Source organism: Vanacampus margaritifer, chromosome 7, assembly GCF_051991255.1.
Source record: "Vanacampus margaritifer isolate UIUO_Vmar chromosome 7, RoL_Vmar_1.0, whole genome shotgun sequence".
In the NCBI taxonomy this organism is placed as follows: Eukaryota; Metazoa; Chordata; class Actinopteri; order Syngnathiformes; family Syngnathidae; genus Vanacampus; species Vanacampus margaritifer.
The window spans coordinates 8648054-8673942 of NC_135438.1; the positions used below are offsets into that span (position 1 = coordinate 8648054).

A 25889-nucleotide genomic window follows, 5' to 3' on the forward strand; every position below is an offset into this window, starting at 1 on the left:
TTTTGTTTTCATTCATCTGTGTGCCTAAAGTGGTTGATCACTGTATGCTATGTTCCCTTTTCCCCACAAGGGGGTGGTGCAATAAATGAAAATGCTCAAAATCGTTGTTTTGTATGATCCATACATTCATGTTTGTTTGTGTGAATCAATGTATGTTGTATGTATGTATTGTAACGCGCGGTGGCTGATCGGCCATTGGACGGCGCAGCGGAACTGCAAAAACGGTAGAGCAACAAAAGAACTGAAACTCCACGGGTTCATTTTATTAAAAGAAACAAAACAAAAAAAAAGTGAACTCTGCGCCACACAAAAAACAAAACGAGGCGCCACCTTGTGGTGCGGTGCCACACTGCGGATTGTTACAGTATGAATGTATGTATGTACTTTTATACCATTATTTATTGACCTTTAATATATTTTTAATAAAACAAATACACTACTACTAATAATACATTGTATGTATTTTAATATTTATTTATTTAGTATGCAATATTTGGCATAAAACTATATAGTACTGCAACTCTCACACAAAACTCCACCATCAGGATACACTAACGATGATGGACTTTCACTTGATGATTGATGAGGTTGTGACCTTTGCAACTTGCAAGGGGGCCGTCACTGTTTAGCTCATGATGCATCTTCCTGTTGGCTGAATCAATATTTGTAACCGTGTGCTCGTCCTCACGGGTACATAAAGTGCGTACACACACCAATCGAGTCACTGTGCCTGGGAACATTGTAAAATTTGAAAGCCATATGCTTTTAATTCTGCCTCCCTGACTACTTTTATCCATTTGAGCTGAGATGGCGTCTTTTCGACTGTCACTCTTCATCTTGGTGTCATCCTACTGCTTCACATTAATATCATGCAGGCCGACAGGTATGTTTTGGATTTTGGTCATTTATTGTATATTCGTTGCTTTTTTTTTAATTATTTGTAAACACACACATGCAAATAGGGGGGGGGGGATGCAGTTGGGCGGCTGAGTAGTCAAAAAAACAAGAAGCGGAAAAAGAGTACATACTGTGTGATATGAAATGTGCTTGTCTTTCTTTCATCTAAATTTACTCGCTAGCCACAGAAAAGTACTCATCTTTTAGCTTACCCCCAATAAGTGTTCAATTTGAAGAATAGAGCTGTGACTCAATTATGTAATTTCACTTGATTCGACTTCCTTAAACGACCACAGCTAATGTGTTTTGTTTATTCGTTTATGCCAGCAACATATTGACAGGCAGTACAATTAAATTCTCTTTCTGTAGATGACAGAAGAGAAGGTATAATTAACCCTCCTAATGTCTTTGGGGTCAATTTGACCCCATTCATCCACAGGGTTGTTGTTGAAAATTTTATCATCGTGGGATAACCCCCTTGAGATGCAACATCTTGTTTGCGAGGGAAACCCACAGAAAAAAATAGAGGGTCTAATGTGAAACTTTGAGAACAGGGGGGGTTAACCTGGGTATCCACTTACTTCCATTACTACAAATAATAATAGCTAGGAGTATATGCTTTTTGTGACATTTCGATTGTTGTGAGCTTTTTGTAATGTTAAATATGTGACTCGGCTGAAAACACTGACCTAGGGTACTGTGCAATGGGTTTTAACTTTCATCTAATGACATTTCTTCACAGCAGTAATTGCAACACTTTAACAGTAGTAGTAGTAGTTTCCTACATCTGGATACTGTTGTGCAATTGCTCAATCAATAGATTGTTGACATTAATCCTTGGGGGGGGGGGGGGCTTAAATGTGTGTACATTGCTTGTTTACTTCCAAGAATGGTTGAGAGGTCACATTTTTCACTGTATAATAAGTTTCAAGTTCATTTTTTCAAGTTCAAAAGCGTCTTAAAGGGTTTCACACACCCACAGTTGACAAATAGTAACAACCTGCACTGATTTTAACCCCACAAAAGGGCAAGGAAAAACTAAAATAAATAAATAGGGAATCCTCTCTCATCTATCCATCTAAGCTATCCATTTAAACTATCCATTTATCCAGGTAAAAAATAAAAAATAAAAATAAATCACATTCTGAGGTCACTACATTAACTAGTGATAGACTAAAGTACTTTGCACCGTCAGGTGTCCATCTGCGGAGCATGGAAAACTTCATCCATGCAGTGCAACAGGTGGAAGAGTCCAACCTGGGTCTGTCCCCACTGGCGCTAGTAAGGGCCCTGCGCAGGACCGCCGGCCATGACGATGCCATGACAATCCACTTCCTGGGGGCTTCGAATAACCTCACAGACGCCGCAGCGCTAGAGACGGCCATCCTCAACGCCTCATCCTTCAGCTTTTTTGACAAGGCAATCCACCACATTGTAACGGACAGTGGCGAGGAGCGAGGGGTGGCGCTTACACCGGACGGCACCACGGTCGCCCTGGCGCCTTTGCTGCTGGGGATTGAAGCCGGACTGAAAGCCAAACTGGAGGCGACCGCAGCCAGCGGGCTCTTTTCACTCACCTTGGGAAGACCGCTTGGGTTATCCTTCCTCAGCCTCCAGGACATTCCAGTGTCTAATCAAATGGGGCCGGACGGGTGCTGGGACAGCGTGGAACGCCCCAAGGTGTTCAAATTGTCTTGGCCTGCCACCCTGGCCACTGACGCAGTTATTAACGGGGGTATGGATGGAATAATACTGGGCACGGATATCAGCCAACTACCCAAATCTGAAGAGCCACGTGCTCTTAGTGAAATCCTGAAAGAATATTACAGTTTTAACCTGCATATAAGCCAGGGTCTTGATACCTTGTCCAAACATGTTAGTCCAAGGCGAAGGGAGATCTCTCGATCCATTCTTGAACGACTTGACCTTCAGAAGGAGGTGATGGACACACTCGAACTGGTCTGGAGGTTGGAGAAGACGGAGTGGATCGCTTTGGACACTGGAATCAATAAGGCGGTGAAGGAGGGACTAGAAGCATTTGTGCATAAGTACTGGGGTAAGTCACAAAAGTATCCCTTCATTTCAAACCAAACCCTAACGGCAAACACTAAACCTAACATTATCTCTAATCCTAACCTTAAACCTAACTAACCCATTAACCTTATCCCAAACCTAATCTAAACGTAACCTTTGGGACTAACTCACCTTTAATTAGCACATCATGGAAATTCAAAAAAGAAGACTGTCAGTCAATCTAATCTAATCCTAAAACCAAATCTTAACCTAAAAGTAGCCTGACTCCTTAAACTAAACTTGTCCTAACCTCTACCACAACCTGAATCTCCAACCTTAACCCAATTAAACCGTCTCCTAATTTTAATCCTCATTCATCCTAAAAGTGAAAAACAAAACACAACAGACCTTTTGCTGCAGATTGTCCTCAAATCATCCCTCGCTGCCAATGGAGGGCAAAGGCTCACAAGGGAACCCCCATCCCACTGTCTTTACCCCTCCGGTTTCTCTACGTTCACCACACCTATGAGCCCTCGCAGCCCTGCCTGTCCTTCCCAGAGTGTTCGCAGGACATGAGAGCCATGCAGCACTTCCACCAGGAGGTCCGCAACTGGAGTGATATTGGATACAGGTGAGACGTTTTAGTTTACACAATTTTCTCTCTTTTTTTTTTTTTTTTTAAATTGTTGCTTATAGTATAGCAAGACCAAGTTGGATTTTTTGAGAAAAACTTAATATATCCAAGTGGCGAGCGGTCATAATAAGCTATTAATGCGGTGCATGTCCAAGCCCTTCAATAAAATAATTGAAAATACTTATTGGTCAGTGTCCTCTATCATACAATGTGTAATTTTCATCGCGGAGAGGTGGAAAGCCGACAGCTTGTTTCGCGCGTGTGCAATGAGAAATCAAGTTGCGTTAGTTCCTAGAGGTTGTTTCTGTACGTGCGCCTTTTGAATGGCAAAAAGCTGTCAGTAAAGCAGCATTGACAACGCGCATGCGCATAATTGGCTTACTTGACTTGTTCTCCGGTAAACAGTCAGTGGTTGAGAAGTGGGCCGGCAAACGCCGAATTTGTAACCGGGATGGGAACCATCGCCGGTGGGGTAAATTTGTGAAAATCCTTGGTGTCTTGGAGGTCGTATAAGAAACATAAATGGCTCGCCGGCTGTCCACAGGTTAGCAAACTTTATTGTTAGTTGAAAGCTCTTGCGGCTCTGCTGCAATGTCATTTTTTCTCTCTCTCGGGTTGAGCCCACTTCATGGGCATGAGCCAGTTCAGAATATTGTATATTCCAGCGTATTAGCAAATTTGTGGGCATGTGATTTTGTCATTTCACTCACGCTGGTTACATTAGAGTACGTGCGAATCAACCTGTGTCAGTCCTGAATATTTCCGCTTTAAATTTTATACCTACAAAGTGATATGAAATAAAAATGAAAAAATATTTTATATTAAAATTAATAATAAAAATACCCCAAAATTTTTCAGCTCGAGTCCTGGCGGCCGCCCGTCGTATACGTGCTGCTACAGCATACCCACTCTAAAAGGTCACCACTCGCCACTGCTATATCTACTCGTATACTACAATTTTCACGTTGTATGTTAGCATTAAGCTATCTTATACTATTTTCTGTTTGATTTTGTTGAATTGTTGCTTATAGTATAGCAAAAGAGAGTTGGATTTTATGTGAAAAACTGTATTAAAAAAAAGTTTGTTGCCTCACTATATCTACTCGCATACTACAATATTCACGTTGTATATTAGCATTGATCTAGCAGAATTTTGTGGTCTGTAACGTTTCCATGGTTATAAACACCCTCTCACATTCCATGCAGCTTACTTAACAAACATGTGTTCTGTCCTGTCAGCTTCGTGGTGGGCTCAGATGGTTACATCTACGAAGGCCGGGGTTGGAACCTCCTCGGCACGCACACGCGAGGACACAACAATCTCGGATTCGGCGTATCGATCATCGGCAACTACACGTCAACTCTTCCGTCGCGTCACGCCATGGACCTTCTACGCCATCGCCTGACGCGCTGTGCGGTGGACGGAGGGAAACTTGTGGCCAATTACACCATCCATGGCCACAGGCAGATGGTCAACTACACTGCTTGTCCCGGAGATGCGTTATTTTCTGAAATAACACACTGGGACCATTTCAGTCACTGACAACTCTATATGGCGCATAAAATACTAGAGCGAACATTGGCACATTTAATCTTTAGAAGGCATGCTTATCATTATCAAAAGTATTTTTTCACTGCATGCGAATTGGAAGTCGCTGGCTTTTTTTTCAAAGTTTGGTCCCGTGTAAAAGTCTATGGTGATGCTACATCTAGTGTTTTATTTATAGCTGCAGATTAAAGATTGAAAATGTACCCTATTAACTTTTATTGATACATAAGAAAATGTTTTGTGTCTTGATTTCGCTAGCCAATGTACTAGCTCTAGCTAGCCCAAAAAGTTATTTCATCTGTGAATTTGTAAACAACAACACAGTCCTGCTATTTTTTTTTTCTATATAGATGCAGGAACATACTTTCTGCAGTTTTCACAGGACATTCAAAAATAGAAAGACTGAAGAACAACTCACTATGCAATTGTTAATAAAAAGCTATTTTAATTCGCATCCAAGCAATCCAAGTACAAGCTGTGTATTGAACATGAATGCTTTCTCAGCCACTCCTATTCACTTTTTTTCTTTTGGAAGTTTCATTGCAACACGTGAAACGCACAATGACTACAATGTACTCCAATTACAACATTATAGGCCATGCAGCGCCACCCAGTTATAAAACGAAAACACCAAACGATGTATTACTCGTTTTTAAGGTGGGGCAACGGCTTACACACAACAAGGGAAAGCAAAAGTATGAAATTAGTTCTTATGAGAAATTTCCTTCCAAAAAAAAAAAAAAAAAATTTAGCTTTGTTCTGGTCAAATTATCTTTGACTACTTTCTCTTTTCATACTTTATATTCATGTAATATTTTGACTACTCTTGTCCAAATCATCATAATGCTATACTTTTTCTTGTAGGTTGTTTTTTTCCTATAAAAGTCAGTCTCCTAAAATTACACATTTTTCACACATTGACCTTGTTTTAAAGTTAAAAAAGAAAAGAAAATCTTGTACATCATACTATTTCCCCCCTCACAAAATGTTAACTTTTCCTTTAGAATTATTGGTTTTCCTAATATAATATTTTTTTCAATATCAGGATTTTATTCTAATACCACAATTTTTACAATTACAGCTTCATTCTTTTCCCTAATATATTCAGGCTTAATTTATTATTATTTAAAAAATGACTATACTTTTGTAAGATGTTTACCTCAATATTAATATTGTTGTTTAAAAAAAATCATTCATTTTACTCACTCAATATTATTATTTACGACATTATTATTTTTTTTATATAGCATTCAAACTATATTATCCTAAAAGAAAAAACATCTTGGTAAAATGTCAACTAAAACTATTAGTTATCTTTCTAAATTACAACTTAATTCTTGCGCTATTAAAACTTAACTGAGTCTTGTACGATGACCCTTTTATTATTTTATTAATGACTTTATTTTCCTATAGTAAAAGCATTGTCAAAATGTCAATTGTGATGTTACAATTTTATTCAATTTTTTAATATTGATTAATATTGTAGATTGTTATTTTTTCTCCAAATGAGATTTTTTTTTTTTTTTTTAAATGGTAAATAAGCTATAGTATCACAATTTGTAAAATAGTATTTTTTATTATAGCAAATTATTTTGTTATAATGTAAAAAAAAAAATCTGTTATTCTTATTTTTATACAATTGATTTTTATTCAAGGAATATTACATTACAGTATTCTCCTACATTTCCTCCATATTACAAAATCATTATTTCACTGAAGTTTGACGACAGTAAATTATTATTATTATTATTAATAATAATAATAACAACAACAATAATAATACGCTATAGCTGACTCAAGGGGAAAGTACCATAAAACTTGTATAAGCTCATTGGCCATAAACAGTAGGGAAATCCCATTGGGGAACTGGATGAACAAGTAGTGTACACCTTAACAAAGAAAGTAAGAGGTAATAGAGGAAGCACAGTGTATAAAAAGGAGAAGTCGAGGGAAAGAAAGCAAACTGGTAGAACGCTGAACAAGGCTGACCGACAGACTCATCTATCATCATCGAGGTATCTATCTGTCACAGTGCGACATTGCTTTCTAACGAAATTCAGGACGGCTTGCTCGGACATTTGCAGAAACAGGAAGAAAAGATTTAACTGGATGTTTAGAGAGGTTACTGGCATTTCATATACAGTGAACCCCCGTTATATGAGGAGATCAGGGTTGTCCTCATTTGTAGGTGAGCTGTAGCCCATCCCGGGCCCGGCTGCCTTTGAGTGGGAGGCTGTATTCGAGTTATATGCTAAGGAAAGAAATGCTGACTAGTAGTACTAATGCTCATTTGAGTTTGTTCTGTGTTATGTAATAAAACTAATGATGGTTTCGGCTATGCTTTAGGTGTTCACACATTGACGAGGACAATGGGTGAGTGTGGCTTTTTTTTTTTTACGCCAAAATTTCCTCTTCTGAATATGTTGGTGAGAAGTTATGTGAATAAATGTGAATTTGCATTTAGGTTACGGGGACATCATGAAGGTTGACACAAATGGAGCATCCAAGAAAACATCAAAACAAGACGGACTGTCGGACGACGGTAAACATGATGTATTTTAAAAGTGTTTTATAAGACTGTACTAATCATAGGTATGGAAAAAAACGTAGACTTCCCTTCTGTTGGCAGCTTATTCAATTTGAGTGCATCATAACAGCTTTGTTTTGAACTCTGGCCTCCACTAATTGAAACTAACTAAACTAAATTAAACTAACTCCCCACCCTCTATGTGTGGTGGTGTCTCTCTTTGAAGGCGTGGCAGCATCCAACACCATGGCCCAAACGGATCTGGGCAGAATGAACAATTATAAGGCCATCATCCAGAAAGTAGGACAGCAAAAGGGAATTGATCCGGCCATCATCGCTGGCATCATTTCCAGAGAGTCCAGGGCAGGAAATGTCCTGGATGACGGCTGGGGAGACCATGGCAACGCTTGGGGACTCATGCAGGTTGGTCATAGATGTTAAAAATGAGACGATAAGTTCTTCTCGCTCAAAGTCACCGGAAAAAAAAATTCAGCTCACATGACAAGCTCTAATTTTTATGGGAAATTCAGTTGCTGTCCTTTTCGTCTTCACTGTCATATGCGCAGGTTGATAAGAGGTGGCACACTCCGCAAGGTGGATGGAATAGCGAGGAACATCTCCGCCAAGGCACAGAAATCTTGATCGGTTTCATCAATGGTATCGAGAAGAAGTTCCCCAACTGGACGCCAGAGCAACAACTCAAAGGTTTGTTTGTCCGCCAACTCTCACATGACGCATGCGCCATCTTGTGGTTTATTTTGGATTGAACCTTTGCAGGCGGGATCGCGGCATACAACATTGGTCTGACAGGTGTGCAAACATATGAAAGGATGGACGTGGGCACCACTGGAGACGACTACTCCAGTGACGTTGTTGCCAGAGCTCAGTGGTACAAACGGCAGGGAGGCTTTTAGCATGACAATGATGCAGTGGAGGAGCGGATGGAACAGTCACGCCATGTTCAATGATGTGATGGATGGTAATTTGTCAAAGGGGAAGTCAACACACAAAAAAAATCTTAACAATATGTTCTATGCAGCCCCACTAGTCTAAATACGGTATTCTGGTTAATATTGCATTAGTGGAATATGAGTTAAACAGCAAAAATCCAGCAGTTTTTTTTTGCATAACAGAAGGCGGCCATTTTGCCACTTGCTGTCGCGTGAAAATGAGATCACAGTTCCTTAGGTCTCAGGTAACAACCAATCACAGATCAGCATTAGAAAACAGGTGAACTGTGATTGGTCGTTGCCTGAGTAACTGTGATGTCATCTTCAGCCGACAGCAAGTGACAAAATGGCCGCCCCCCCTGAGCTGGATAAAAACTACTGGATTTTGGTTTCATGGCTCATATTCCACAAATGTAATATTATTATTAACCAGTATGTCATGTTTAGACTAGTGAGGTCACATATAACATTGTTGTCAAGGTTGACTTCCCCTTAAAAAGTTGAGGCCTAAGAACACATTTGCCCTTTAAGATGATTGACACGTTGCCTTTTAAAACAATTTTATACATTGCCTCTTTAAACTCAGCCACCAGGTATTGCTAAATTGATTTGATTGAATTTTGAGAGAGGCCTAAAAAGTCTGATCGGGATTGCAAAATTGAGTTCATTAAGAAGGCCTGTGAAGATGATCATATACAGCTTCATAACTAAGAAATCCGCTTTTTGCTAAAGGTTGTCTGCTTACAGTTCTTATTTTATGGCATGATACTTAGCCAGAAACAGCTTTTTCTTTTTTTTTACATTACAATTTAGAGCAAGTTAAAAACCCGGGAGAACGAGCACCCAATTGTTTTCCACGTGTTAGAATTAAAGGGGAAGTCAACCCATGGGTGGTATTGTGACCCGTTTTGGGCTTTTTGATAGTTCTGACCAAGCTATTTCAAAATAAAATACCACACACAGATTTAAACATTTCTTGACAATAATTTTATATGTGACCTCACTAGTCTAAAAATGACATTGTGATTATCATTACATTTGTGGAATATTATAGTTATGTAGCAAAATCCAGCCGTTTTAATCCATCTCAGGGGGCGGCCATTTTGCCACTTGCTATTGACTGAAGATGACATCACAGTTGCTTAGGGCTCAGGCAACGACCAATCACAGCTCACCTGTTTTCTGAAGCTGCGCTGGGATTGGTTGTTACCTGAGACCTGAGCAACTGTGATGTCGTTTTCACTCGCCAACAAGTGGCAAAATGGCCGCCTTCTGATATTCATAAAAACTGCTTAACTCATATTCCACTAACACAACATTAACCAAAATACCGTATTTAGACTAGTGGGGCTGCATTGAACATATTAATGTCAATTTTGGGGGGGGGGGTTGACTTCCCCTTAAGATTAATATAGGCCCGTCTTTACAAGTGGGATTATTGTAATGATGTGATTAGGATTTTAATACTTTGATATTTTTTATGTATTTTGAACATTTATTAAAGTGAATAATTCAAAAGTGGAAAAGTTTTGATGAATAAATGTCACAGAGACACGGGATGTGTAACCAGACCTTAGCTGACAGTGGGCCGATTGACGCCACTGACCGAGTTATGCATACGAGAAGTACGGCTGACAGAGTTGACGCAGATGCAAAATCATTTGTGTCTATCCCTGCAAAGTGTAAGAAGTAAGAATAGGGACTTTTTGTGGTCACCAGAATGTTCCATGAAATAAGGTATAAATCTTCGGAGCCTGGAAGGCTCGTCACACTCTTTCATACTGACCACTGGCCAAACTGTGTGGATTGCTCTGACAGAACTTGACATTGTTTCTGCAGCTAGAATGTTTTTTTCTCTATTGGACGTACACTAAAGGAAGATAATTAAAGACAGGTAAAAGAGGTACGCACTTGTGCCGTGGTAGGGAGAAGAAATTGAGTAAATCCGAAACTTTATAATAGCCACACTGTTTATAGTCAAATTAGATTATCGTGAGACTACAGGCGACCCGATTATACAGTATGTCCATCCACCAAAATTAAATGATATCACTTTGAGACGTTTTACTTTGTAACAACTGGGAATTTAGATAAATTGTTCTATGATGCTGGCGTGAAACATATTTCCTGATAACCTGTGTGAGTAGAATGTTTTCAACTTGACAGCAATTTTTGGTCTGTTAAATTCTCTTTCTTTTTGCTATTAAATCTTCCATCTTAAATTTAAATCTATTTTTGTCATTCTTATCAAATTTTCCACTCTGACCATTTAGTAAATGGAAAGCTAGACCAATTTCACCGGTCAGTCAGAAAAACAATCAGCAATTGTAAATAAAGATAGCTAAACTTATCTAGGTCAATACCAAAAGTCCTAGTCTTTTAGTACGAGAGCTATTATATAAAAATAAAAAAATGCTATAATTCTAGTACCTTATCACTGCCATATGAGGTTACGCAATGTGGGCGCTGACCATTTTTACTGGAATGAAGTAAAAACGGGTAGAGCATTACATAATGGAGTGAGCAATCTAGGCGAATCAACGCAGAAAGTGACTTCTGTCCCCTCATGAGATCATGTTACTGTGAAGGAGGGCAATGAGGAGCCACACCCTTTGAACGGAGAGTCTGTTTAGGTAAGCGGATTTGACTATATATATATATATATATATATATCATTCAGCTGACTGCTTTGGTTTAAAATGCGGAGTTTGACACTTTGAAGCGAGTGCATTTAAACTGGCTGAAACACCGCAGCGGCATCGTGTCCGTGTTCTACACGTATTGTACGTTACAAATAGCTGTCGCTTATTGTTTGACATTCGGAGTTTTGGACTGAGGGAGCCATCCAGGAAGCGTTTTCAAGTGTGGGGGCATTTCTAGTTCGTGCCACCAAATAAGATGAAATACGCACACGGAGCGGAGCTTTTAATGTTAAAAACAACTTGCGTTACGCAAGCATTCAGTGCACAATCTCAACCATAAACACTCACCCAAGCACAATCTCAAAGGAAATATGAATGGCAATAAAAACTTAAAAGTATTTTTTTTTTTTAAGTGTTGCTTTATGGGCGTAATTTCTGCGATGGGGAACAAATTACAAATTCATAAAACTGCCACTTTTTTTTTTTTAATTGAGAAGTTAGGTTTTATTATTATACTTATTTGTTTTTCACAATTTGTCACATATTTCTTTTGGATGATAAACCCAAATGTACAATTATCCCTGCTGACACAAGAGGGCACCCAAGGGTACTGAATGAAGCTTCCGCTTCCGGTAGTGAACCATTTCAGAGCTTCAGAAAGCCTCGTTTTGCCATCGCAAGGCAGAGATACACAACAAAAGGCACTCCAATAAGAAAGGTGAAAAAGGGGAACCTAAAAACACTCACGTGACAAGGCAAAAAAAGCTCAGGAGACCACGGCTCTGAAAACGCTTGAGTAGACACGAGGGTCACACATCAGTACAAGACAGGGGAGACGCAGACTATTTTACAGATGAGGTTAACGAGGCACAGGTGGGAACAATCAGGGATCAGCGGCTTGGACCGACAACACACAAGGAAGAGCAAGCAACCGGAAACGAGAGGAGTCAGACTTCAAAATAAAACAGGAAATGACTAGAATAACGAAAACAAAAGACAGACAAACCACACCACGGTGTAACAATACGTCGACATTTAATTAACATTGGAAGTAAATGTTTGAATCAAAAAACAAAAAAATATGATCACAGACTAAATATTAAATGAATCAATAAATGAATGCTTTAGACGTGTATTTATGGTGAGTTGCGTGCGGGTTAATTATTGTTTATCATGACTGCATAACAAGCCCACTACCAATATGAGATTAATCTGTATGATTTAAATAACTGTAAAGAACACTGATGTGCTCAATATTCCACTTACGCAATGTATTATCTTTGTGTGTGTGTGTGATTTTAAAAAACACAAATCGCTTCAAGATTTTACAGATAAGAAAAATATCAAGCATGAAACAGAATGGAACAACCAAACTAGAATTAGTCCAAATTATTTCCTCAATATTGGTTAAATATTGTTCTTCATGACTGCATAGCAAGGTAATGTATCACAAATCATTTGTACATCATGAATTAATGCAGTTAGGATGTACATACAAATTACTTGGATTCCAATAGTATTTTAAACCTGATCATCATGCATTTCCAAATTATTAACTAACAATTTGCAAATCCATTTTTTTTTTATTATGTACAAATTATGAATTCAACATGAGTTCTCATAACTTCATCTTCATCTTTACTGCGCTACAAATGATTAACAATCGTTGTCATAAAGTGTTACCAAATGGTTTTTGTGAAAAGGAAAGTGAAAGTACCAGGGATCAAACAAGAGTATAAAGGAGAACAAAAGCTGGCTGGTCTCACACTGAACGAGGCTGTCTGACTGGAAGACACTCAACACCAGCAACATCGAGACACAGGTATTTGTCCAGTTATCCACTTTGTCAGAATACTGAATCTGCTTATCTTTTAACTTCAGACAGTGTAGTGACTTGCTTTTAGTTAATCATTTATGCAGCAGTCCGCGCTGTTAACAGTAGCCAAAATGGTTAGCTAATATCCCTTAGCTGTTAGCATTTGTGAGAGAAAAGTCACTGATCTGAAAATATGACTGGATAGCCGATACACGTCCGTGCAACCGTTGAAGTCACAGGGCGGCCATCTTTCTCCTCCCATTTCGCGAGCAGACTACTACATAACTATACGGTTATACGAACAGATTACACATATACAGCTCGTAGGCAGTTAGTATGGGGGGGGGGTTAGTCACTATTTTTTAACAAGTAAAAAAGAAAAGAATAAATGAACAAGTATGTCGTTATGTGCTGCTTTGAAGACCCCGTTTTTCTTTTATCGCTCGGTTCTTTAGACCCCAATATTACAATGTAGATTTGGCAGAGGCATCTTTTGTTGAATTACAGTTATAATTCTTTAATGAAAAAAACTATACAAGTACTGTCTCAAATGTTCTGCAATTTCGATACTCTCTAAATGTATGGGATCGAATGCCGAGAAACGTTTCTTGGGAGTAACAATATGGCTTCAAAAGTCTTGGCCTGTCAGCCATCCAATAATACTTTATATTCAGATCAGTGGAGAAAAGTAATCCCAGCTACTCGCCACTTTATTTTGCGCATCCTCAGAAAAACATTCCCGTCCGTGCACGCAGGCACACACATTTGTCAATTTGCCTAATGATCATTTGATTTTTTTCTAGACTTTTTACGACTGCTCTGTAGCTGGTCATACATTGACGAGGACGATGGGTGAGCGTGCCTTTTCTCTCTAGTAACCTATGATGAAAATGTTGATGAGCTGTCGTGTGGATAAATTGGAATTTGCATATTTAGGTTACGGGGACATCATGAGGGTTGACACAAGTGGCGCATCCAGGGAAACAGCCAATCAAGACGGCCTGCCACATGCTGGTAAACGTGCCCTTTTTTTGTAACCGTGATTTCTTCATGGAGGGACAATGAATGATATCCTGGTTACAAAATAATGATTCAAATAATTTCGTGCAAGATTTAAACAGAGAGCTCAAGTGAGGAAGATTGAGGAGATTATTGTGTCTTTTGTGTAGGGATGAATTAAACAGTATTTACAGATATTCAGAAGATTTGATCAGTAACCATCAGATACCACATCTTCAATTCTGCCAGATTTATTTATTTATCATAAGCATTTAAGTCAGTGTAAAGACTATAAAAAATGGGACCGATTGCCACTCTGCTTGACACTCAGCATTAAGGGTTGGAATTGGGAGGTTAGATCACCACATGACTGCTGCTGCTCACCGCTCCCTCAGAGGATGAGTCAAATGCGGAGAACAAATTTCGCCCCACTTAGATGGGTGTGACAATCAGTGGATCTTATCTTATACAGACGGTTCAGAACCTTGCAAGGAAAAACTATGTGACATTCTTGTTTGCTCCCATCACCGCTTTATGGACTGTTGCATTCATACCCTCCCCAACCCAAAAATAAATAAATACATAAATTAATTAATTAACAGCCTTCCCACCCACCTCCATGTGCGGTGTCTCTCTTTGAAGGTGTGTCAGCATCCAACAACATGGCAGAAACCGATCTTGGCAGAATGAACAAGTACAAGGGTGTCATCAAGAGAGTTGGAGGGCAAACGGGAATTGATCCTGCGATCATCGCTGGCATCATTTCCAGAGAATCCAGGGCTGGAAATGCGTTAGATAATGGATGGGGAGACTATGGCAACGCCTGGGGACTCATGCAGGTTCGGAAGGCATTTTAGAATGATTCAATTGTACAACTGGTTGAAATGGTTTTCTATGCTGTCCTTCCCACTTCACGTTCTTAAACTATATGTGCAGGTCGATAAGAGGTGGCACAATCTGCAAGGCGGATGGAATAGCGAGGAACATCTCCGCCAAGGCACACACATCTTGATCGATATGATCAATGCAATGAAGAAGTTCCCTAGCTGGTCTGCAGAGCAAAAACTCAAAGGTTTGTCTTGTTCGTCCACTTTTCGCATGTGTCATCTTTTTGGTTCATCCTCCATTGAACCTCTGCAGGCGGATTGGCGGCCTACAACATGGGCCCGGGTTCCGTGGAATCATATGGAGGGGTTGACAACAAGACCACTGGACGTGACTATTCCAATGACGTCGTTGCCAGAGCTCAGTGGTACAAACGCCATGGAGGCTTTTAGCATGAAATGTTGTAATGGAAATAAGCCCTTGTCAACCTTGAATAAACACGATTCAAACCGGCACTGTGCCCTCGTCTTGTTCTTCACCAAGTCAAGCCCAATGTCAGCGACTCAGTCCTGGCAGTCTTCCGAGGATGTACGTAAATTACAGAAGGCGAGTTGGAGACGATTAAAAAGGAGAATAAAACGCTAAAAGAAACGGTTTTGGATGTCAAATCCCGCAGCATGCGGGAGAATTTAATATTCGCAGGCATATCCGAGAACACCTCTGACAGAGGCCAGGATAAAAAAAAAAAAATGGCGCTGGGTTTTTCAAGCATGCCAGATCCACCACACCAGCATCTACCGAAATTCAAACACAATTTGCTTCTTCCTCTGGTCGTCTGTGGACTCACTCTGCTTCATCTATCCTTCCTTCCTTCCTTTAGTCTTTCCTTTGGTCTCTTGAGGTCTCCCTAATTTGTTGGAATTTAGATGCTTCTGGGGTTGGTGAAAGATTCTGGTTTGTAACCCTGTGTGTAGTAGGTGGTGTCTGGTCGGTGTTGGATTTCACTTTTCTCTCTTTTCTTTGATCCTTCCTCGGATCTCCTGACAACTTCACGACTATCGGGATTCTGAAGTACTCGGTTCAGGTGAAGGGTATGGGATTTTGAACAGGTTTTAGGTGAATTAATGAGTACAAACTCACACGCACGCACAAAAAAAGCAACCCAAAAAAAAGGAAGAGCGCAATGATAATATGTTAAATCAGTAAGATTACCGAATGAACAATACTGAGCTCTCTCAAAAAAAGATGAGTTCCCATAACTTTGTCTTTAACTACTGCGCTACAAATGATTAACAATCGCCATACAATGTTACCATGTGCTTTCTGTGAAACAGAAAGTGAAAGTACCAGGGGTCAAACATGAAAGTAAAAGGAGAATGGAGATCTGGCTGGTTTCTATTTGAGAATACTTGAAGTGTGTGACCAGGGTGTTAAGTCCATTGTGACTCTTTTATGATTAATGGCTATATAAATAACAAATGTGATTTGACTTGAAAAGGGCTGTTCCTGTAAAAAGGAAACTTCACATTCCTTTCAATTTCCTGCAGGTTCTCCTGTAAATGTTTCCTTCCTTCGTTATCAGGCTTTTGCAGAGCTTGCTGGAGGATGTAAACGTCACCGACCCACAAGGGACCAATTTTGAGAAAGCCCCCTACCACGTGCTTTCTGTGAAAGGAAAAGGAAAAGTACCAGGGGTCCAACGAGAGTATAAAGGAGAGCGAAAGCTGGCTGGTCTCACACTGAACGAGGCTGTCTGACTGGAAGACACTCAACACCAGCAGCGTTGAGACTCAGGTATTTGTCTTTATCTACTTAGCTTTAATACTGAATCTTCTCATCTTCTACCTTCAGACAGTGCTAGTCGACTTGTTTTTAGTTGATCATTTATGTAGCACTGGACATTTCCGCAGCAGTCCGAACCGTTACCAGTCGCTAAAGTGGTTAGCTAATATCACTCAGCTGTTAGCATTTGTGAGAGAAAAGCAAACACACCAACTCGGCACTTGGTCTGACAACTCTGGCCATTTTATTTTGTGCATGCTTTGAATAACATTTGCCAATTTACCAAGTGTATAACCCGTCGCTATTTACATAAATATGCCAGTAATATTAACAAATATACTCAACAATTTATTAACTATTAGTTTTACGATACAATACGTGTGAGGCACCATGGCTGCAGTAGCTACGCGCCGTTTACTTGTCAACTCTTTCTTGCTGCTGCATTCCCGCAGGTGGTTAACTTCAACTTAATGTGAAAGCTTCTGTTGCTCTTTTAAACGGTGACATGATCTGTATATATTCTACAAAAGAACATCTTGTGATGATTGAAGAGTACTGGAACAACTGCGCACAATGAAGTCTCCTCAGATGAGGGGAAAAATGTCTTCTCAGACAAATAGAGCAGTCCCAGGTGCAATAGATTCAACGCCCTGATAAATAAATGACTTGGATGAATGAGAATTGTGCTGTCATCGCTCCGAAGCTTCGAGATTTCACCAGCTAGACAGCGAGTTAACGACGTTCCAAATAACCAGACTTTGTTTTCCTTTTGGGCTGTTTATTTGAACAATGGCCTCTGACCATTACCCTCTTTAGGTCGTCGTAAAACTAAAAAAAAAAACAATAACAAACAATGTGTATTAGCTAACTGTACACGACACACTCTCATGCTAATAGCTAGTTACATTGCACATCAGTCTCTTATCTCTAATACTGTCCTAAATTAACAAAAATGAATACACAGTGTTATTTTCTTAACATCACATGTACTTACAGACAATTCTTGTCCAAAGCAACAACGAAACAGGATCCAACAGTTCGCGTAGCACATAAACGAGTCGGCGTTGCGTGCTGCCACATTGGAATTCTCTCTTCTCACCAAAACAATGAACAAAGCAACCCCTGGAGGGCGCTCTAAGGTTGCACAAACTCAAACGGTGAACTTCTGAAGGGCAGAATAAGAATAATCCACAAGCATATATTGGAGCGTCGAAAATGAACCAGCAAACGCCTAATGATCATTTGAATTTGGGCTGTGTTATGGATTGAAACTAACTAGACTCTTTCCAAATGTACTGTAGGTGGTCACACATTGACGAAGACGATGGGTGAGCGTGACTTTTCTTACACTGAAATTTCCTCGAGTGAGATGAAGATGTTGATGAGCTGTCATGTGAATAAATTTGCATGTTTAGGTTACGGGGACATCATGAAGGTTGACACAAGTGGCGCATCCGCACTAACAGCCCGTCAAGACGGCCTGCCATATGAGGGTAAATGTCCACTTTTTGGTAACCTTGATTTCTTTATGGAGGGACAACGATGTCCTGGTTACAAAATAATCAATCAAATAATTCAGTGCAAGATTGAGCAAAGTGATTGCACTGGTGGGGACTTTACGGATTTACGCAATCATGCTGACCTCCAAAAACTAACCCAATGTGTGGTGTCTCCCTTTGAAGGTGCGGAAGCATCCCACAATATGGCAGAAACAGATCTGAACGCATTGAACGTGTACAAGGAAATCATCCAGAAAGTAGGACAGCAAAAGGGAATTGATCCTGCGATCATCGCTAGCATCATTTCCAGACAGTCCAGGGGTGGAAAAGTGTTGAAAGAGGGATGGGGAGACGACGGCAACTGCTGGGGACTCATGCAGGTTTGTAAGCATTTTTATAATGATGTTGCTCTCCTCACCTCACCTTTACTATATGTGCAGATTAGTAAGAATTATCACACTCCAAAAGGTGGATGGGACAGCGAGGAACATATCCGCCAGGGCACAGACATCTTGATCGGTGTGATCGGTAATATCAAGACAATATTCCGTGCCTGGACTCCAGAGCAACAACTCAAAGGTGTGTTTGTTTGTCCACTTTTCACATGTGCCATCGTTTGGTTTATTCTCCATTAAATCTCTGCAGGTGGATTGGCGGCCTACAACTGTGGCCCGCGAGCCGTGCGAGCATATGACAGGGTCGACGAGAACACCTCTGGAGGCGACTTCTCCAATGACGTCGTTGCCAGAGCTCAGTGGTACAAACGCCATGGAGGCTTTTAGCATGAAATGTTGTAATGGAAATAAGCCCTTGTCAACCTTGAATAAACACGATTCAAACCGGCACTGTGTCCCCGTAGTGTTCTTCACCAAGACAAGCCCAATGTTAGCGACTCAGCCCTGACAGTCTTCCGAGGATGTACGTAAATTACAGAAGGCGAGTTGGAGACGATTAAAAAGGAGAAGCAAAGGCTTTTAGAGTGAAAACGTTGCAATGGACCTGCCTTGTGTTCGTGTTTTTTTGTCTCCCTCTATAGGTGTTTTTGCGTAATTGTTTTCTGATGACCCCGGCCTGTGTTCCAAGTAGCCCTGGATGCAGAGCAATCCTGCAGGGCTTACTCGATTTGTGTGCCATCATCTAACATCTTATTACCCTAACCCTACCACAAATTAAATACATTTATAAATTAATGTTTACAGGGGGAAACATGTATATATATTTTTAATGAAAGCATTATAACTGTAATTCAACAAAAGATGCCTTTGCCAAATCTAATATTGGGGTCTAAGGAACTGAGCGATAAAAGAAAAAGGGGGTTTTCAAAGCAGCACATACCGTCTACTTGTTTATTTTTTACATGTTATAAAATAGTGACAACCACGCCCCACCACCACGCCTCCCGTCCTTATACTAACCGCCAACGAGTTGTACATATCTATTCTGTACGTCTGCTCGCGAGATGGGAGGAGCAAGATGGCCGCCCTGTCGCTTCAACGGCTTGCATGGGTTATCGGCTATGTAGTCATTAGCGGTCACTACACACACAATGCATTGCGACGTAAAAAACAATGGCGGTGTACGTACAAATAAAGTTTCTACAAAATGTATTAAACTGGAAATTATTTTTGAAAAATTTATATCACAGCTATGTTAGTAATAATCAAATAAATTATATAGAGTAAACTTGTCATTAGTCAGGGTTCCTTTTAACATTAAATAATTAATGAATACGCTCTTATTGTACTTTTTTTTTTTTTTAACGATTATTTCAAATGTTACTCAATCATGTAATTATTTTTGCTTTCATGTTGAAGTGCAACTGCCTTCATCATAACTTCTGAAATGTACAGCAACTAAGCTGGGCACTCGAGTTCATGTCATTCAAAATCTCCAAATAACAGTCTGTGCCAGTGTGTGTGTAAATGTATTTTATTTCACTTTCAATGCTGATAGCGTCGCTAAGCTAATTCCATGAACACAATCTGATTACCTTTTAACTGAACGACACCATTTTCTTGACCAAATTTGGCTCTGGCTTCTGGCCAGAATCCACTTAGAGGTTGTAGAAGCAGATTCTCCAAGTTTTAGATGCAAGACAAATAATTTGCATATGTATACAAAATCTTTGTTTTGTATAGAAAAGGACAGGGGGGGAAATCCAGTATCCAACTTCATCCACTTTCAGCGTTTATTGAATTCGATATTACACGTCAAGTCTGTAAATTCCAGTTCAAAGTGATTCCCCACTTCAATTTGTGCTACGATGCAGTCGGGCTGCTTCAGTTTCACCCAAAGCCTCCAAGGATCTCCGTTTGATGTGTCAGCGCTGGGCGCAGTGGTGCTGCCACAGGTCCACGGGCTCCTGGAAGCTGAAGAGGCAGCGAGGGCAACGGTGGGGCCAGTCACCCCGGTGCTTGCGGCTGTGTGTGATGAGGTTGGAGCTCTGGCTGAAGCATTTGCCGCATATGAGACACACGTGCGGCTTCTCGCCTGACACACAAAAAAGGCCAACTTATGGGATGTCTAAACGTGGTGTCTGACGTGTTTTCTTAGTGAGAGACATCACAGACACCCACCCGTGTGTATGAAAGTGTGCTTCTTCATGTCCGACTTCTGGTGGAAGCGCTTGCTGCAGTACTGGCAGGCGTAGGGCCGCGTGTCGGAATGGATGAGCAGGTGAGTGGACAGCGTGGACGAGCGCTTGAACACTTTCCCACACACGCTGCAGCCAAATGCCCTGACGTCCTGACACGCATAAACACAATGCTAAAACAGTACCCAATGTGGCGATTGGGTGTCTGCCCCCCCACAATAAAGTTCCAAACAAGCAGTTAGACTGAAAATGTTTCTTCGAGGATGTGATCGCAGCTGAGCATGCCGTCCATCCGCTGGCCGAGAGGAGCCCCGGAAGCCTGTTAGCTCAATCGCTAGCTGCTTGCTAGCGCCTCGTGATGTAGAAAGTAGCTAGCAGACTGTTTTGTAGTAGATTGACCTCGGATTCGCCACTGGTTGTGTAGGGATTCACATAGCCGCCTTTGGGACAGTTGACGTGGGACCAATTCCGAATCCAGTGTTGGGAATGTGACTTTATAAAAAGTAATTAGTTATAGTTACTCATTACTTGCTCCAAAAAGTAACTGAGTTAGTAACTGAATCCGTTCATGATAAAAACTTATCAGGCAAAGTAAATATTTTCACCACTTAACAAAATGTTTTATTTAAAATAATTTGGATTAAAAAAATGTTTTCATATTATTGTATATTTATATTTCTATATTATTTTTTACATTTTTACATAAGAAAGTCAAATTATGTCCAGGCTATATAGGGTGTTTGCATTGAGTTTTGTCGCACTCCATAATGGCAGATCTCATATATGTTCTACAGCCATGGGAGTGGGGGGTATTTTGGTGATTTGTGATATCTGTAATTTGTGAACAATCGGTTAATCACACTAGACGAGTGTTTCACAAGTGTGTCGCTATGTGCTTGTGGAGTCGCGAAGTGGTTCTTGGTGGAAAGGCTTATTAGCATTGCATGCTAATGCTGCAATGATTTGCGTAGCATTCGTACCACATAAAACAATCAATTCTTACCTTCTTGCATGATTCATCCTCTGTTGTGTAGGACGTGATTCCATGACATTTGTATAGGTGCCTCTTAAAACTGGACAAATGGGTAAATACCTGCAAAAACAAAATAACGTGCTTCAGCATGAAGATATTTCCTAGTTGAATGCGTTTGTACGATAATGGAGCAATTGCCAACTTTGCCACAGAGTGGGCAATCTTGACCGGCAGAAAACATCTTTGAGTCGTCGCAGATGTTCTGATGTAAGACGTCGAGTCCTGATGACTTTTGGCTGTCTGAAGTCACGTGAAGTCGAGGCCAATTTTCAACTTTATCAGCAGGATGGTCTACGACGTGTAAGAAAAACTATTTGAGCATCTTACTAGTTAACTATTTTTTATTTTTTGTATGTCGCTGATTACCTTCACAGTGTTGGTCACCACGAACCGGCTGCAGTGAATCGAGGGCAACCTCGTCAACAACCTGTGGAGCAACTGTGGCGTCCCCCAGGGATGACTCTCGAGCCCCCCTTTCTTCTTTGGCTACACTCATCCTCTGTCCTGACTGAAGGGGGTGCAGCCCTCCTCGCTTGACCAAGAAGGATCGAGGCATCACTCTGGAGGAAGTACAGGCAGACATTCATCCCCTAATCCAATCGCGTTGATTAATGAGAGGGAATTCCGCTGTAAACACGATCAGTCGCAGTCATGCTGCGATCGTAATCTTACATTTTACAATAACAAGTGTATTTTTTTCGGTCTTCTTGCTTAATCAATACAAAAACAACATGCAGTTATTTCACTTGGACACTAGATAGCAGCAGAAAATTCATTTTCACATGAGGTTCTGAGCTGTGTCTTTTAATGCCAACCAAACTACATTATAGCAAATGTCAGGTGTTAGAACTAATATGACAAGAAGATGCCAATAGATTCATTTCAATGTATTTGAAAAAGGCAGTACTCCAAGATTTCCATCACAATTCCAACCTGTTTAATAATAAAATTGCAACAATAAAATGGTTAAAAATAATAATAATTCCAAATAAGAAATTTCATTACTGGAATAGTTTGATTCACTTTTAATGACACAAAAATATCCATACATTTTTTTTTTTACCATTCATAATTGTTGTATTTACAAGAAATTGAATTATTTTTTTCTTTTGATTATAAACAAAAATAAAAAAAATACTTTACAACTATAGTAATTAAGAACATAGTCAATTAACTATTCCAAATTATAAAGATGCCAGTAGTATTACAACAAATTTATTAAGATATGCAACAATTAATTGACAACTATCTGATTGTCAAATTAATTATTTTGATGATTAGATCATTTATTTATTTTCTTGCTTTGTTTAAAAGTATCTATAAATTGTCCAAATGGTCAGAATTTCTGCTTCTATAGTTAAAAAAATAATAATTTTGTAGTCCTCCATGCAAGTAGACTGATTATTTGCCTTTACTTTAGAAAACAAAATTATTGCTGATTTTTTGACATGTTACAGACAAAACCGGAAGTGAATCATAATTAATAAGTTTGACAATTGTCTGCACTGTCAATTTGAAAGGGCATGTTGTTTTTTTAAATAAAGGGATGGCAATTAAAAAGTTGACCAGATACATCAACAATATTATCTTATTGAAATACATGCTAGCTGTAGCCCTATAATATATTATTATTTAATAGGTAATGATTTAAAGATAATATGATTATATTATCACGTTGCTTTACTTAATACAACTCAACTCATCTTTTAACAAAGTCAACACTACAGACCAGTGTAACATGTAAATAGTTGCTGTGAAAACTCACCAGAATCGAGGGCCACCCCTGAAGCAATCAGGCCCAAACTGATCAAATGATCGAGTGAGTGAAGATGAAGTGAGGTCACTGTGTCTGGAGGACTCTAAAGCGCTCACGAGAAGGAAGCGCTTTCATCTGTGACGTGACAACCACACTGCTTCCTCACACAAACGCCGCTCTGTGCACATTCCTGTCAAAGCAGAAATCTGGTCATTTACAAACCACAGTTGAGTGCACAGGCAATGTCTCAAGCGGGGTACACGCATACTGACAAGCAGGCCAATTTTCAGTACTTTCCCCTCACTTCAAAGTCAACAACGATGAGATTGGAGGACATCTGAAAGATTATTGGGCGATTATCCTGTGGTTTGGGGTGCGATTAATCTTCCCCGAAATGTTAAACCGGTTTACGAATTCAGTTAGTCGAGCTTTCAAAACAAAAACTTTCTTCTACTACAACCCTGTATCATCTGTATTTTCAGGCAGTCTAGAGATGGTCCGTGGCACTATGCTGCCTCTCATAGGTGAGTCTTGGTATTACAACAGATTTGGGTTTCACCATTGAAATAGAAATGCCATTAATACGTCTCCAAAAAACAAACAAACAAAATATTTGTAATGTATTAGTTAATAACAAAAACTGCACTCTACAGTATTGCACTTGTGGAGTAAACAGTTTTGACTGGGCTATGTCAGTTCCACGCTTCCGTACGTTGTAAGACATTAAGTAATAGCATAATTAAATACAAGTGGAATCCAAAGAATCAAACATCCATTCCATCCATCTAATATCCGACAGTTTGTGCATAACAGGCAATGCGCGGCTCTGATTTGCACAGCTTGGCCAGCAGTATAATGTATACATAAATACACAAAGATGACGCTACCAGCTCAGTAAGAAGCAGGGATACTGTATTTGTTTTTTGCAGAGGGTAAAGAATTTATGCCTTTAAGTATTGTTATATTGACTTTATTCGTCTTGGTGCACCGTTTGTGTTCAAACAGCCGTTGCTTTAAGGGTTATAATAACTGCTGACAGTTTTGTTGCATCGTGTGCTAGCATAAAGCTAGCCTACTTGTATAAGGCAAAGTCTTGGAGTACAAATAAAAAATACATTAAAAAAAAACCTCTTAAAGTAGCACTAAGGAACTTTTCAACCTTAATAAAATATTTTCATAACTCTTTTGATGAAACATTAACTTAAAACTAGTTGAATGGTACCTTTGGCATGGCTTGAGGGGGTCCGTATCATTTTTTACTGGCACTAAGCAACTTTGAGGAGGATTGTAGGAACACTGCCACAGAAAAAAACTACAAATGTGCTGACTGCTTTATGGCATATGTCACCCCCCCTTTCCCCATTCATTACAAAGACGGACATAAATGGAAAGTTCCTTAGTGTTGCTTTAAGTCGGGTCAATACGGTATAAGAGCAGTAAGTGCTGATGCTATTTTCCTCGTCATGTGTGGGGTCGCTCACCTTCTAAAAATGGGTTAAGATTTTAAAATTCAGCATGTCTGTAACCATGTTTTTAAATTTGTAATTGGCATACAAGTGTAAAAAGAAATGAACAGCTGGTAATATATATATATACTCACCCATAATTGCTGACGACAAGCCTGGTGAAGGGCAGAGTGATGGATGAAAGTCGCACAGCTCACTCTTGTTCTCCTATCACTATTGTCAAGATATTGTAGACCCTGCCACATCGTTATTTGAAATTCTGAGAATCAATAGTATCAGTACTCTGGTATCGGCGAGTAGCCAAGAATATCGAACATTAAGATCAGCTTTAAAGCTTCATTTACGGTCAAATTTCTAAACAGTTTTGACACACAGACAAAATTATGCGTCCTGAATGATGTTAGCATAAGGAATGCCTTTGACAGCGATTAAGATATCATTAAGATCACTTTAGAAACTATTTGTGGTCAAATTTCGAGATGTTGTTACGTCAATCGATGTAATAAGACACAAGCAGACAACATTATGCGTCCTGGCTGGCGTATCGATAGTACAGGGGTTGCCACAGCTTGGCAGCAACACGACTGATTCTTAAAATACTTTTTTTTTTTGTGCGTTGCTCAAATTCCTACATATTGTTGCTTTAAAGGAACAGTGTGTAGAATTTGTGAATTTTTCAATGCTCACTCATTTTAGAAACCCACTATTAATTTCAATAAAATGTAAAAAAGAAAAAAAAGTTCGTATCGTAATCGTAGGTCTAGTCTATCGCTAATTATATTACATAGGTTGTGCCATGTCTTACAAAAGGCTGACCCGCCATCTTATTGCACAGGTACCCAACGGAGAAGAACTTCACGAACATAGTAATTGGTGGTAGGCTTGCGAAGTGTGGTCCCTCTGAGGCA

General features: G+C 39.8%; 4 protein-coding genes, 1 long non-coding RNA gene and 1 pseudogene across 13 annotated transcripts; 4 read left to right on the forward strand and 2 right to left on the reverse strand.

The window, feature by feature from the left end:
• The first annotated feature begins 692 nt into the window (after positions 1–692).
• LOC144055435 (N-acetylmuramoyl-L-alanine amidase-like) lies at positions 693–5567 on the forward strand. Its single transcript, XM_077571396.1, has 4 exons — positions 693–883; positions 2093–2953; positions 3331–3541; positions 4784–5567. Exons 1-4 carry the CDS (start codon positions 808–810, stop codon positions 5085–5087), a joined length of 1452 nt encoding a protein of 483 aa, XP_077427522.1. The 5' UTR covers positions 693–807; the 3' UTR covers positions 5088–5567.
• Positions 5568–5728: 161 nt separating this feature from the next.
• Positions 5729–10792, forward strand: LOC144055438 (lysozyme g-like). Of its 2 annotated transcripts, XM_077571399.1 has the most exons (6): positions 5729–7108; positions 7440–7466; positions 7558–7635; positions 7847–8043; positions 8187–8325; positions 8398–10792. In XM_077571399.1, the coding sequence occupies exons 2-6, from the start codon at positions 7463–7465 to the stop codon at positions 8532–8534; spliced, it is 555 nt and encodes a 184-aa protein (XP_077427525.1). In that variant the 5' UTR covers positions 5729–7108; positions 7440–7462; the 3' UTR covers positions 8535–10792. The 2 variants fall into 2 exon arrangements, with proteins under 2 accessions (XP_077427525.1, XP_077427526.1); XM_077571400.1 differs by lacking the exons at positions 5729–7108; positions 7440–7466 and having other exon boundaries at positions 7475–7635.
• Positions 10793–11051: 259 nt separating this feature from the next.
• Positions 11052–18976, forward strand: LOC144055437 (lysozyme g-like). Of its 2 annotated transcripts, XM_077571398.1 has the most exons (7): positions 11055–11203; positions 16435–16646; positions 17936–17962; positions 18050–18127; positions 18317–18513; positions 18574–18712; positions 18779–18976. In XM_077571398.1, exons 3-7 carry the CDS (start codon positions 17959–17961, stop codon positions 18913–18915), a joined length of 555 nt encoding a protein of 184 aa, XP_077427524.1. In that variant the 5' UTR covers positions 11055–11203; positions 16435–16646; positions 17936–17958; the 3' UTR covers positions 18916–18976. The 2 variants fall into 2 exon arrangements, with proteins under 2 accessions (XP_077427523.1, XP_077427524.1); XM_077571397.1 differs by having other exon boundaries at positions 11052–11203; positions 18317–18712.
• On the forward strand, positions 11827–15365 carry LOC144055436 (lysozyme g-like; annotated as a pseudogene). Its single transcript, XR_013294879.1, has 6 exons — positions 11827–11930; positions 12916–13034; positions 13832–13880; positions 13965–14042; positions 14670–14866; positions 14964–15365. The product of XR_013294879.1 is annotated as a lysozyme g-like (transcript).
• LOC144055439 (uncharacterized) lies at positions 16856–17790 on the reverse strand. The gene is made up of 2 exons (XR_013294880.1): positions 17629–17790; positions 16856–17462 (listed from the first exon to the last, which is right to left on the reverse strand). It is a non-coding gene; the product is annotated as an uncharacterized LOC144055439 (long non-coding RNA).
• A 1068-nt stretch (positions 18977–20044) lies between the features above and the next one.
• On the reverse strand, positions 20045–25859 carry LOC144055162 (uncharacterized). Of its 6 annotated transcripts, none has more exons than XM_077570907.1 (7): positions 25116–25859; positions 23525–23705; positions 22126–22386; positions 21902–22050; positions 21730–21819; positions 20710–20878; positions 20045–20623 (listed from the first exon to the last, which is right to left on the reverse strand). In XM_077570907.1, the coding sequence occupies exons 3-7, from the start codon at positions 22340–22342 to the stop codon at positions 20454–20456; spliced, it is 795 nt and encodes a 264-aa protein (XP_077427033.1). In that variant the 5' UTR covers positions 22343–22386; positions 23525–23705; positions 25116–25859; the 3' UTR covers positions 20045–20453. The 6 variants fall into 6 exon arrangements, with proteins under 6 accessions (XP_077427033.1, XP_077427031.1, XP_077427032.1 ...); XM_077570905.1 differs by lacking the exon at positions 25116–25859 and adding an exon at positions 23820–25070; XM_077570906.1 differs by lacking the exon at positions 25116–25859 and adding an exon at positions 23788–25070.
• Between the last annotated feature and the right edge of the window lie 30 nt (positions 25860–25889).